Genomic DNA, 13,375 nt, shown 5'->3' on the forward strand with positions numbered 1-13,375 from the left:
GATGGGGTGAAGGGGGGGAGGCGGGTGGGGGGGGGGCGGTGGATAATCCGTTTGTGAGGGGGTTGTATGATACTTGGGGAGAGACGCAGTTGAGGACGAAAGTTAGGAGTCATAGGGAGATTGGGAGGAGGTTTTATGGGAGTGTTTATGAGAGGTATATTGAGGATTCGTGAGGGATGACGTGGGGTTGGGAGTGAGGAAGTGTCCGAGAACTTTCCGGAGGGTATAAAGCTCCGAGACATCGTCGCTCCGTTCAATTGCTTCAATTTACTCTGTATCAATTGAAAATCGATAGTTTTCCAAGATGACACTCGAATTACCCGCGCGACAGACGTTTACAGCCCGTAGGGGCAATGTATACTCATACATCTTCATCCCTCCAACCTCCCAATCCACAACCCTTCTCTTTTTTCACGGCTTTCCATCAACCCTCACAGACTGGGTCCATCAAATCCGACACTTCTCATCCGAGGGATACGGTGTCGTGGCCCTTGATCTGCTCGGCTACGGTGAAAGCAGCAAGCCAACAGATGTAAACGCGTACCGCCTTAAGCCGATGGGCGATGAGGTCATCGAACTTCTCGACCATCTGGACCTCAAGACCCTCGTTGGAATCGGCCATGATTTCGGCGCGACGCTCCTATCAAGAATGGCAGCTTATCACCCCTCACGCTGGGAAGCACTCGTATTTCTAGCCGTCGGACCGCCAAAGCTGGGGACGCCATTCGACGTTGACATGATCAACACCATGACCAAGCAGTTTCTGGGGTATGAGATGCTCGGATACATCCCGTGGCTAGCCGAATTCACCTCGCAGGAACTTCTCGAGAAGAACGCGGAAGCAGCGATGAGTCTGGTGTTTTGTCGCGATCGGGAAGAATGGGAGACGTGGTTCCATCCGCTTGGCAAGATGGAGGAGTTTGTGCGTCAAGACCGCAGACTTCCCATTGCATCGTGGTATACCGAAGATCTGCAGAAAGCACACCTCAAGGCGTTTGGCTCGAATGATGGGTACAAAGGCGTGTGTCGATGGTATCGCATGTGGAAAGATAACCTCTTCGCCCCAGACGAACAAGGCTTTGAAGACTTTCACATCTCACAACCCGTTCTGTTCATTGTCCCATCAGACCCCGAACAATCTGCCACCCAACAACAGCAAATGCTTTCATCCTGGGCCCCCGATCTCCAGACCGTCAGCCTAAACACCAGCCACTGGATCCATATCCAAGCTCCCTCCTCAACCAACACTACAATCCAAAACTTCCTCCTCACGCAGGGAGACTTAACTGCTCAGGCCTCAACCAATCAAACGTATCCAAAAGATCAAAATTAAAGTCCAACTGCGTCGGGATATCCCAATCCAGCGTATCCAATGCTCCTCCACCTGCAATCGGGGCATTGAGATTATGGTCTAGCACACCCTGTATAACAGCTTTGCAGTCTGCGCAAAGATCGGCGTTGGGGGCGGGAGGTCGGACCCAGTCGAGGAAGCCGATTAGAAGACTGAGTTTTTGGATTATGGCTGAACGGCTGAGTTTGGGGCAGTCGGGATGGGTGCCGCGGAATGTTGGGCGGAGGAGTTCGAGGCAGAGGATACCGCCTCCGGGGGCGGCGAAGGCCATGAGCTGAGGATGTTAGAGATATGGGGGAGTGTAATTGGGAAAAGTTGACCTACAAGCCATTCGAAATCTCGTCTCATGCCGGAGAAGCGATCTTGGTGTGTCCAGAAGAGAAGTGTTAGAGTGACCATCTCGAAACTAATCGGGAGTAACCGGTTCTCATCAATGTGACCGAGTCGAAGCAATAGTCTTTCTACGAAAAAGAGGTTCTGCATGTGTTCTAGTCGAATCAGAATTCGTGAATAGACTTTCTGAACGTCGCAGTCCGGATCGTCGAGTTCGTCAGGTCGATGGATGAGATTGGCTGGGAAGCTCTCATACGTTCTCTCAGCGCGAGCCTTGATCTCACTACCCCTGTCAGCACAGAACCCAGAAACGCGAGTGTGACGTACGTTAGACTCTCAAAAGTAACCTTGACGCTATTCGCAAGTGCAATCTCAAGAAGCTCATCCTTAATGTAAGCAATCTGCGACCGCGCCCTAACCATAGACGAGCCTTTCAGATCACCGACATGGCGGAAACCATTGGAATCGAGCTCTTGCACCGCATGACGTATGGTAGCTTGGTCAGATTCAAGACATAAGTCTGTCAGGTCGAGTGGCAGATGGGATGAGAAGAAGCGACGGCTGAGCAGCGGTGGACGTCCTGTGAATGAGACGAGGACTTTGTCGATGTTGAAGACGCGGGCGGTGATGCGACGTCTGTGTTCGGAGCAGAGAGAGGGGATGTAGTTTGTGTCTTCTGAACCGACGTGTCGACCAAGGAATGTGAGGAGTGCGACCGTCTCTGCAAAGTAGCGCCAGCATGTCAAACCTGCGATTGTCAGCGAGACTCAACGCAGTGGATGACCATCAACTCACCTGCATCGCCTGAGACGAGGGACTCAGTGGTGACTCGTCTGTAGCAAAGATACAGCATAATGTCATTCCCAGGAGTGAAATGTCTCGCCAGCTCAATGCAATACCCCAAACACTTCACCACAACCGGCGCATCAAAACTCGGCGAGCCATTCCAGTACGTCCATATCAATCCCACCGACTCCCAGCGGATATTACTCCCCGTGAACTGATCAGTCCAAGCCTTTGCACTCGAATGTTCATCGCGCAGAGGTCTCGCCGTGTTATGGCTTACATGCCGCGCCACGACATCCAAGTCCGCATCGTCTCGCGATGAGAGATACCGTCCCCAATCTTTATGAAGCGTGTCGATAATCTCCTGAATAGCCCTAAAGATCCATCCGTCTGTGAGACAGTGAAGTCTATGCGCCATAACATCATGCTGAGACTGAGGTAAACACCGAAGAACATAGAGACTCATCTCTCTCAAGTGAGACGGGAGGTCAATCACACTTCTACCCCTCGGCGCCCTCGGCTCAACGACTTCAACAGGCGGTCCGTGGACGAGCGAGAGGCTATTGCGCGTTTCCTCAAAGACAGCATTGTGACTGGTGAAGCCGAGATAACCAGGAGCCACGGCGGGTGAAGGCGTCGAGTCATTGCTCGGTGCTGGTGGAGGTTGAGGTTCGGGGGACCGAAGCCGTTGCTTCTTGACCGTTGCGCCCGAAACGGTGTAGACGCAGGTCTCGTTCCGCTTTCTGCAGCGTGAACAGGTTGGCTGGCCGTGGTCGCAGGCTACTTTCCGCGCTCGACATGGATCGCAGGCTTGCGGGCGACCGTTTAGGCGTAGGAGGAGAGGGGCCGTTGACATGGCGCCATTGAAAAAATGCTGATGAATCCGATGATGATAAATCTTGATTCTCGGCTTGGAGGTTACTTCGGCTTGAGATATCGGCCTCGAAATTGTGTGGGTGTTGCGTTTGATGTGAAAATAGAGTGTTGAATGTGGGGTTCGGCTTAACAATAGAGACTCGGCTTGACTTGGTGGACTCGGTGGACTCGGCTTGATAATGAGTGGCTTCGGCTCGAGAATAATGGAGAGTCGGGGTCGAGTACCCACTTGGTTCAGCTCGGCTTACAGGGGTTTATACTGCTTTTGGCACGCCGAGTAGTGATGCGGATCTAGAGCGCGGAATGTGTCACTCGGAGTCGGATCGAAAGCCTTCAATCATGCAGGGCTGACAAGATGTGATCCATTTCAAGGGCGCTGAGATGTCATTTTTTAACGTTTGTGACTCAATCGCTTGATGGTGTGTAAGTTTAGTCCGAGTATAAGTAGAAGCTGTGTCCCCGAGATTTGAGGCATCAGATCAAGATACATCAGCATCAATACAGTTTACAGTCTACAAGACATTTACACTAAACTCAGAAACACTCTACTACACACTTACAAAACAACAATCAACATCTTCAACATGTCGAACCCTACATACAAGATCGCCAACGTCTCCGAGACAACACTCGTTGACACAACAAAGCCTTCAACAAGTACCAAGCCTGGTATGTCTCATTCACATCCTCTAAATCACCCCCACTAACAAATCAGGTCTTGAAACAACACCGCATAAACCTTCACTCAAGGAAAAGATCCAGAGGAAGCTCGCAGGCTCAGTCGACCCTACAAAAAAGCCAGCCGACCCTTACAAGTCGTGGGAAGCTCGATCAGGTCAGTAGACAATCACCAAGTACAGCGACCAAAGCTAATGCGTCTTCAGTAGCACTGCTCTAAATGGACCGAGACTTGACACTGTGAATTTTGGCTAGAGATTTGGACGTATGGGAGCACGCTATGATTAAACTTGTCTTTTTCTTTTTGTGTCGTTGGCTGGAGATATCCCTGTATCAGAATGAACTGATCTGTCACTTTTGCCTTATGATCTAATAAAATAACACACACTGGTGCTTATTTCCATTCCTTCGGTCCCAACGTCAGCCCCAACCCAACGGTAAAAGTAAGCCCATGCCACGACTACCGCGCAACATCGGCAGATGCGGGCGTATAAACCCCCCAGTAGCATAGCGTAATCGGAAGCATCGGGGCAAGAATAAGCGCGCTTCTCACATTTCACTTCGAGTCTGAGGCATCCTCTCTCTTGCAGACCTCCCACTCCGAGCGGGTGACCTCTCCCTTCGAGTAGATGACGCTCTCATCCGTCCAGAAGTGCACACGGCTCCCAAAATGGTGCTGCGCGATGATGAAGATCTCCTTCATGGTGTCGATGACGGTGGCGTCGAAGACGCTCGTGCTGCGCAGGCTGTAGAACAGGTCGCAGTTGTTGGGGTCGGCGGGGATGCGCGGGTTGTTGGTCAGCGCGAAGTGGACGAAGCGCTTGTCGAGGTACTTGGGGAAGTCGGCGTCGGAGGGGAGGATGAGGAGGCGGGTTTCTTCGTCGTCCTTGTAGACGGTTGTTAGGTCGTCGAGGAATTCGGCGTACCTCATTTTGTTCTCGGGGCTTGGGCTGAGGAGGGGGAAGATGTCGAAGCCGCAGTCAAAAGACATGATGAGCGGCTGTTGAGGTGAAGGGATGTGTTTATGAGGGCGAGGATGGAAGAGATGTTGCGATGAAGAGTTGGTTGGAATGGAGTTGAGGGGAGAGGAGAGGAGATGGATGTCGATGGTTGAGCAGCTTTGCTTTGCGCTCCTTCCTGGCGCTGGCAGCTGCGAAACTGTTTGCTCCAGCATCTATGCAGAATTTGCTCTTAGTTTGGAGGCTTAAACAAACATATAATCCAATCGATCAGACTCGCGACACTCTAATCTACAAATCTTGCCTCGAAAGATGAACCGTAAATTAAACATCATGAACAAACCTTCGCATCTCTAGAGGTTCAGCACAAGACTGAGACGCCTACACATGTGATCAAGTCTCTGAACCAATATAGCTTACCTGCTTTCTGCCCACTGAAAGTGTAGATGATGCGTGGTGCTAGCCGTCTGCTTCCCTTTTGTTTGCATTGGTGAAGGATGGCAAATGAAGTTATCGTCAATCCGAGGTCAAAATCCGGGGCTACCTGCGAGGTACACCAACGCATAACCGCACATTCGAGCAGACAATGGAGGCAAGACTGACAGATATAGATGACACAACATTGGAGCTCACCGAAGAAGTCGTCCGCTGGGTGCGAAGTACGGCTGCATCCCGAGTTCAGGCTCTTTCTTCCTTATTGCAACTTTGCAAGCAAATGCGCCATGACCAAGTCTCGGCTCAAATGTAGTGATAAAAGCATAAACCACACACCCCCCACTAGATAAATGGAAAGATGCGAGGTTAGGAGACAGAAAGGGCCCCCCTCCTCCCTCAATGGACCCAGCCTACTCCCCTCACGGAGTTCGCGAGTACGCTACAACTGGATCATCAGGTAGCTCATGAGTGAGACTTGCATCAAGACAAGACGATAAGTCATTGAAGGGCATGTTGGCAGGATGAAGTAAACAGTAGCGCACAACTGCTGACACCTCAATGCTGCCAACCAGCATCCTTCAGGATCCACGAGCCTGACCAGAGCGTTACGCCCAAGTCTGACTGATGTTCCGGCTATCTCATGTAAAGGAGGTGCTTAAGTGTGTCTGAGCAACGGGTTCATGGGCAGCTTTACGTACCTGTATCTCTGATGCCTTTTTTGGGATCAGAACAGTGGTACCTAACATTGCCAGGATTACGCTGGAATGGTTGAGTATACTCCGTATGTGTGTTCAAGTCTTTCCTGTCATGGCCCGGGCGACGAGCAATATTGTAGAGTAAAGTCCTCGCTTTATGCTTCGCCCAATGGGACCGTGTGTCTAAGCTGAGAATGGGGTGAAGACGAAGCCCGATCACTTGACAACGTTAGAAGGTCAGAGATACCCCCTGAGGCAAGAATCCTGCTGGCAAAGTACTGTCAAACTCCCAGAGCGCTCCGCAAGAAGTTTCGGTCTCTGCTAACTGGTTCTGTATTAGGTCCGAAGGATATATGAAACATCGTGCTAGTGCAGCAAATTGACCCTGTCAAATGCAGGACAGATCCGTCCGTAGTCTGCTATCATTGGGAGAGCACTTAGCCCAATCTTGAAGATTAAGTTGCAAGTTACTGCTTTAACAAAATGTTGGTGGAGCTGGGGTCTTATGATCGAAGGTAACTGGGACAAGTTTCCGGTGTAAATGTAGACAAAAAGACTACTGACTGAGCAGAGCTAGAGGTCCAGTTTCCACGATGTTATTTTCCTCCAGTGTTTCCACCACCGTCTCCATCACTGCGACTTTGAAGTCCATACTCCTGCACAACTTCTTCACCTCCTTCTCCGCCTCCTCGACATCTGCAAGCGTATAATACCCCCACTGCTTATTACATCTCATCCTATGCATCCCATTCCAATACCTAACCCTCTCCCCAAAATACTCTTTCGCAATAACGAGTACCTCGAGGACATGAGAAACAGCCACTTCGCGTGGTAAACCACCGTTTCCGAAGCCAAGGCGGAAACTTAGGAAGAAGTTGCAATGTTCAGGATTGGCAGGGATTTTAGGGTACTTGGGGAGCGTGAAGTAGTAGAAGGCGGTGTCGTCGTCGGTTATGAGGAGTGGTTTGGAGGTGGAGGGATGGACTTGGGAGGAGAATGTGGTTCTGAGGCGGGCGAGGAACAGAGCGTAGAGGGTTTGGTTGGAGGGTGTTGGGGGGAGAGGAGGGTAGATGCTGAAGCCGCATTCGTACTCGACAGTCATCTTGGAAGTCTGGCCTGTGATGTTAGTTATAATAATACCAATGGGTAGTAGAGAACTTGCCGGTTTAGTGTAGTGGTGATGGTCAACGGTTGTACCTAGAGCCGCAGATGGAGGCTCGATGCGTAACGAGACGGAATAGGGGATCACCAGCATCTCAACCTGGCAGGATATCTTGACTTATACAGCAACCTTCGAGGTTACTGTTTTGTCGACATTATCCGTCTGTATAACGTGATGCGTCCGTTGTCAGGTTATCGCAAAGCCCATCTCCGCAATTGATGTTGTCGTCAACCCATCATGTTCTTTGTTCAGACAAAACGACCATGTGACTTCTTTGAGGTCAATTCGACATCTGTTCCAACACAAAAGAAGTATGATTACAAGTATCTATATGAGGAACCCCGCATTGGAGAATTGATTGACTTGTTGCGTGATCGTTACAGAGTTCGTGAAGAAAACTTAACGCAGCAACAGGGTCATCCACGATGTTAATTTTAAGCCTCCCGAGTATTCAGCCATTGGAATCGGGACGAAACACGTAACAGAAACCTTCGCCTTTCTCTACCACCAATTAACCCTTCAAAAAGGCACCATCGCTCCCAATTTGAACGGCTCCGCCGAAAAAGCCTTGATATCTCGTGATGGACAACTTGTCGAGCTGTACCGTCGAAGGTTCAAAGGAAAGAACAAGGCTTGGTATGCTCTTTAGCTGCGGGATGACTGTTGATGGGACCAAAACTGCGAGAGTCAAGAGACAAGAGGGTTTCGGGCAACGTCACAGGATGATCAAGGATGAAATGCGCCTCAAGGGAGAGGAGAAAGGGGAATCCACAGTGTATTAATCTTCATCCTACCGCATCGCGGCTGTGATGGAGGCGAGTTGTACCATATGTGCTCTTACGGTGTTTGCCGCGCCAGTAACAAAAGACTTATTGCCCAGATTATTCTTTGGCTGCGGTGTTGGCTCCGGACGATCTGTGTTGACAATAAGGGCCTGCCATGCTGTAAGCGCCACAGTCACTTTCGGCCCACGATGGCTTCTTCGGCTCAAGTTCAACTTCGATTGCGAGACCGGTAGCTGTATACGCCCACATTTATGCGGCGAAGTGCTCAATAGCAGAACTTCAACCCGATTCCCCTCCCAACACCAACGATAACATACCTCAGAATACTGCTCTTCATGATATGTCCTAAGCCGCGCTCATATAATCGCGTTGCCTTGACAAGACCAGGGGCTGTTTCCAGGCAGGGTACATTATAGCGTCACAGGAAAAACGGTGGAGGCGAAATACCCAGACCTCGGTCTTGAAAAACCTGATACTGTACGAATTGCGTGCATTAGATCAGATCAGATGACGTTCCATCTGATAAGATCATCTCAGTGAGCGATTTTCACAGACCCGTTGTTACCAGAAAAGCAGCCAATTAGACAAGTAGGCGATGACAGGTTAAAATTCAAGGGTCCCCACGAGTTCAAGGCCGGTGCCGGACATGACGATACCGAGGTTGTAAATAATCTCAGGCACGAGGATGCTTGATAAATGTATTGTGTAGATCTTTGAAGGATTAAAAAGGGCACTTGAGTGAAGGACCTATCAGTAAATGCCATATCAAACTGCATTGCATTTTGCCTCACAGCGCATCGCATCTCCACGACATTGGACGGTTCTTCAGACTTCACCCCACCATCAAGCCCCCGAATTTGGTGATAGGCACATCTAGCCCACTTGAGTGGCTCCCGCATGGACGCGGCCCAAATCAAGAAGGCCGATAAAGTCATATAAGTACCCAATACGCCGCCACAAAAAACCTGTTCTTTGCTCACACAGAAATTTTACAGTATGACTCTCTTCATCAATGGCAAGATCCTCTCGAGGACCGTCGCCAGCTTGGCCGACGAACCCACCTTTGCTGAGAGCATGTACATAAAAGACGGCATCATTCAAGCCGTCGGCACGAAAGATGAAGTACAGGCGAAAGTCACAGGGGAAGACGTTATCACGCAGGATCTCGCGGGGAAGACGGTTCTGCCGGGTTTTGTAGATGGGCATATGCATCTTTTGCTACTGGGCCAGTCGTTGAGAAAGATTGCGCTGGAGGGATGTAAGAATCTGGATGATATTCTTCACGAGCTGCGCACGTACGCAAAAGCGAATCCGGATGTTCCGCGGATCATGGCAAAGGGTTGGATGCACTCCATGACTCCCGATGGAGTAACGGCCAAGATTCTGGATGAGATTGACGAGAGGCCGATTTATGTTGATACAAAGGACATGCACTCGACGTGGTGCAATTCAGCGGGCTTGAAGGAGATGAAGGTCGCTGATCTGGAGGATCCGCCGGGTGGTATTATCGAGAGGGATGAGGACGGTAAACCATCTGGTGTTCTCAGCGAAGCGTCCATTCTGTCGATTGTCTGGCCGACACTTGCGCAGCTTGCGTCGAATGAGGAGCGGATTGAGTGTATGCTCGCTGCGTTCAAAGCGTACCATGCGTCAGGATACACGGGGATAATCGAGATGGCGATGGATGAGTACAGCTGGGAGAGTCTCGTTGAGCTGAAGAGGAGATATCCTGACGTTGCGATGCGTGTTACGGCGTATTGGATCGTTAAACCTGCTGATACAGTTGAAGAGCGCATGAGACAGGTTGACAGGGCTATTGAACTTGCGAGGCAATATAGTCTTGAGACGTCGCCTGATCTTCGCATCGCGGGCATCAAGATCATCTGCGACGGCATCATCGACGCCTGCACGGCATATCTCTCAGAACCATACTCTTCAATTGCTTCACCGCCGCCGTTCTGGTCAAGAGAGGATCTGGAACCTGTTGTCAAGCAGGCTGCTGATGCAGGGATCCAAATAGCCCTTCATGCCATTGGTGACGCAGCAATTCACATGGCGGTCGACATGCTCGAGAAGTACGGCAAGCCAGGAGCCCGCCATCGAATCGAACATCTCGAAGTCTCCTCCCCCGAAGACGCAAAACGCCTTGGTAAACTCGGCCTCACAGCTTCCATCCAGCCCGTCCACGCCGACCCAGCCATCCTGCGCGCATGGCCACGCCTCATCGGCCCCCGTCGCGACCGCGCCTTCGCATACCGCGAATTCGCCGACTCAGGCGCCCTCCTCGCTCTGGGCAGCGACTCTCCCACGGCGCCCTGGAACCCCCTGCACAACGTGTACGTAGCGGCTACACGACGTTCAGCGCGGGAGCCAGAGTGTGAGGAGGTGGTGAACGAGCATTTCAAGCTTGGCGTTTGTGAAGCGGTAGTTGCAGGGTCGCAGGGTGCGGCGAGGAGTGTTTTTCAGGATGGGAGGGTTGGGACGCTGGAGGTGGGCAAGTTTGCGGATTTGGTTGTGGCGGATATGGAGTGGGATAGTAGGACGTTGTTGAGGGCTGAGATTAGGGAGACGTGGTTTGCTGGGAAGAGGGTTTGGAGTCTTGAGGGTTGATTGATGTTGGGAGCGTGGTGGCGGGAGTATAAAATGAGATAGATAATGCAGTGGGTGATCTTTGAGACTGTTTGGCGAATTCAGTACGATGAGGGTTTATCGATACTGTAGTTACTCATCCCTGCTATGTCACGTTGAGTGTTGTAAATGTTAAATGTTAAATGTTCACACATCTCTTCGTCATCTTCTTCCACCAAACACCGCCCCCTCAATCAATGACGCCCTCACCTCATCCCTATCACAACAATCATCAGTCCATCTCTCATCTATCAGATATTCAAACACGCCAAGTTTATCTATCTACCCACGAGTATCTCCAAACCTAACATCCTATCTCCTCTCTCGCTCCCAATTCTAGCCTCCGCTTTGCTCCACCGCCCTCTTTTTTTGTTTTCCGCGGGAAAACCTAGCCACCACCAACCAACTCATTCCCCCGCATCTTTTAGTTAACTTACCTATCTCAGTACAGTGGATGCACCCCTGGCTAGCGGTATCTCAGCACCTCCACCCAACTTATCGCAACTTTGGCTCCACCTACTGATACCCCAGATCATGAATCGTATAATCGCCCCCGGGTTCAAAAAGGGCGCTCAGTCGCTGCTCGTTTCTCCCCAGCAGGACAAGATTCTTTCTTGATCATCCTGATTACATCTTGCAGACTTCATAATGGCCGATACAAAGAGCGACATCGAGGTGGACAAGAAGATCATCCCTCTTGACCACGACGACGTAGAGGCAGACATCAAGAACGGCACCGTCACTGACCTCGACGAGGCAGAGCTCTTCCTCCAGCAACATGGCATCGCTCATTCCCGTCTAAGCGAGCTCATGGCCGATGAAGACGCCCTCAAGAAACTCCGCAGAAAAGTCGACTGGTCTCTCATGCCGCTGCTCTGCGGGACGTATCTTCTTCAATATGTCGACAAGCAGGCCCTCGGCTACTCAGCTGTCTTTGATCTCTTTTCAACGACTGGCATGACTTCTGATGAATACTCTTGGATGGCATCTATTTTTTACTTTGCGTATCTCGTTGCTGAGTGGCCTGCTTCGTACCTCGCGCAGCGTTTACCAACTGGTACCATTGTCAGCACGTTCGTTATTACCTGGGGCGCTATTCTCTGTCTCACAGCAGCGTGTCAGAATTTCGCCGGTCTCGCAGTCTGTCGTTTCCTCCTCGGTACTTTTGAAGCTGTAATCACACCAGCCTTCATGCTCATCGTCTCGCAATGGTTCCGTCGCGAGACACAGCCTGCGCGCGCAGGTCTATTCTACTGCTTCAACGGCTTCGGCGCCATGTTTGGCGGCATTCTCTTCTACGGTGTCGGCCAAGCCAAGGGGTGGGATGTCTGGCGGACTATCTACGTGCTCTGCGGCGGCCTGACCATCTGCTGGGGTATAGTCCTGTTCTTCTTCCTGCCCAACAACATCCTCACTGCCAAGCGATTCAGCGTCGAGGAGCGTGCGATGCTGATTGCGCAGAGCGCGAGGAACAAGACTGGTGTGTTTAATAGGAAGATCAAGTGGAATCAGATCAGGGAGGTCTTTGTGGACTCGCAGATCTGGTTGCTGTTCTTCTTTGTGCTGTTGAATGAGGTTATTAATGGTGGTATTGCGAACTTTTCCAAGTTGATCGTCAAGGGGTTCACGCATGATGCGCTGTTGACGACGGCGTATGGCATTCCGTACGGTGCTTGCAACGCCATCTTTATGTTTACGGGACCATATGTTGCGTCCAAGTTCAAGAACGTGAGGACGATCGTCATGTGTGTTTGGCTTCTGCCCACGCTCATTGCCGTTACCTTGTTCTGGCAACTTCCTCGCTCCAACAAGGGCGGTCTCCTGGCCGGTTACTACATGGTACGTCCCCCAACCTCCCTCCCTCCAAACCAATTCTAACTAGTTAGTGCGCTTCCTTCGTCGGCGCTCTCATCGTAGCTCTTCAAATGCCCGCCTCAAACGTCGGCGGCTACACAAAGCGCACCACCGCAACAGCCTTTGTATTCCTCGCATACTGCATCGGCAACATCATCGGTCCCCACGGCTTCATCGGCTCCGAAGCACCAATCTATCAGACCGGCTGCAAGCTCATCATCGGCTGTGTAGCAGGACAGGTTGTCATTGCGATTGCGCTGCGCTTCGTGCTCATCCGTCGAAACCGTCTTCGTGACGCTCAAGGTCCTGTTGTGGAGGATGAGAATGCCGTGTTGCAGGATCTGACTGACTTTGAGAACCCCAACTTCCGATACTCTTATTAGTTTTGGGAGATATTTTATGATGTCATGAGCGTTTGTTTGGTTAGTTAGTTACAGTTGGTTAGAGTCAATTGAAGCTTTGATCTTGGACTTTGTTACCCCGGATTCGGTGATGACTCGGGAACCTGTGCGTGAAATCTGGGGTATTCCACTTTGACGCTGGTTTTACGTAAAGAAATCAATGTGACCAGATGACTATGCACGATGCTAGGTTATTGATCCCGGGGTTCCTTGGCAGTACGGGGCAGACATGGGTTCGTCGAGGCGATCTTGGTTTCTCCGGACTTTCACCATCACTTATTCGACGGAGTCATGCACTCTGAATCAACATCTTAGTTTCATTCAGCGTCTGTCTAGTCCTCCCACTTTGACGAAACCCTCCACCAAAACTCACACTGCTCATCTCCCCACGTAAACTCGACCAACTCAGCTGCCTGCAGCTGAGTTGGTCGA

At 51.0% G+C, this 13,375-nt stretch overlaps 7 protein-coding genes across 7 annotated transcripts; 4 read left to right on the forward strand and 3 right to left on the reverse strand.

Annotated features, from left to right (window-relative positions):
* Positions 1-304: 304 nt before the first annotated feature.
* FTJAE_13240 (epoxide hydrolase) lies at positions 305-1,333 on the forward strand (the record flags this gene model as incomplete). The annotated part of the gene is made up of 1 exon (XM_037346364.1): positions 305-1,333. The coding sequence occupies one exon, from the start codon at positions 305-307 to the stop codon at positions 1,331-1,333; it is 1,029 nt and encodes a 342-aa protein (XP_037199725.1).
* A 183-nt stretch (positions 1,334-1,516) lies between these two features.
* On the reverse strand, positions 1,517-3,326 carry FTJAE_13241 (uncharacterized protein; the record flags this gene model as incomplete). The annotated part of the gene is made up of 3 exons (XM_037346365.1): positions 1,517-1,967; positions 2,012-2,432; positions 2,480-3,326. 3 exons carry the CDS (start codon positions 3,324-3,326, stop codon positions 1,517-1,519), a joined length of 1,719 nt encoding a protein of 572 aa, XP_037199726.1.
* A 604-nt stretch (positions 3,327-3,930) lies between these two features.
* On the forward strand, positions 3,931-4,189 carry FTJAE_13242 (uncharacterized protein; the record flags this gene model as incomplete). The annotated part of the gene is made up of 2 exons (XM_037346366.1): positions 3,931-4,015; positions 4,062-4,189. 2 exons carry the CDS (start codon positions 3,931-3,933, stop codon positions 4,187-4,189), a joined length of 213 nt encoding a protein of 70 aa, XP_037199727.1.
* A 391-nt stretch (positions 4,190-4,580) lies between these two features.
* FTJAE_13243 (SET domain protein) lies at positions 4,581-5,198 on the reverse strand (the record flags this gene model as incomplete). Its single annotated transcript, XM_037346367.1, has 1 exon — positions 4,581-5,198. The coding sequence occupies one exon, from the start codon at positions 5,196-5,198 to the stop codon at positions 4,581-4,583; it is 618 nt and encodes a 205-aa protein (XP_037199728.1).
* Positions 5,199-6,709: 1,511 nt separating this feature from the next.
* Positions 6,710-7,368, reverse strand: FTJAE_13244 (set 5; the record flags this gene model as incomplete). Its single annotated transcript, XM_037346368.1, has 3 exons — positions 6,710-6,809; positions 6,872-7,229; positions 7,311-7,368. 3 exons carry the CDS (start codon positions 7,366-7,368, stop codon positions 6,710-6,712), a joined length of 516 nt encoding a protein of 171 aa, XP_037199729.1.
* A 1,688-nt stretch (positions 7,369-9,056) lies between these two features.
* Positions 9,057-10,670, forward strand: FTJAE_13245 (amidohydrolase ytcJ-like; the record flags this gene model as incomplete). The annotated part of the gene is made up of 1 exon (XM_037346369.1): positions 9,057-10,670. The coding sequence occupies one exon, from the start codon at positions 9,057-9,059 to the stop codon at positions 10,668-10,670; it is 1,614 nt and encodes a 537-aa protein (XP_037199730.1).
* A 666-nt stretch (positions 10,671-11,336) lies between these two features.
* FTJAE_13246 (allantoate permease) lies at positions 11,337-12,925 on the forward strand (the record flags this gene model as incomplete). Its single annotated transcript, XM_037346370.1, has 2 exons — positions 11,337-12,527; positions 12,575-12,925. The coding sequence occupies 2 exons, from the start codon at positions 11,337-11,339 to the stop codon at positions 12,923-12,925; spliced, it is 1,542 nt and encodes a 513-aa protein (XP_037199731.1).
* Positions 12,926-13,375: the final 450 nt, after the last annotated feature.

Source organism: Fusarium tjaetaba (assembly GCF_013396195.1).
Source record: "Fusarium tjaetaba strain NRRL 66243 chromosome Unknown NRRL66243_c0000395, whole genome shotgun sequence".
Lineage (NCBI taxonomy): Eukaryota > Fungi > Ascomycota > Sordariomycetes > Hypocreales > Nectriaceae > Fusarium > Fusarium tjaetaba.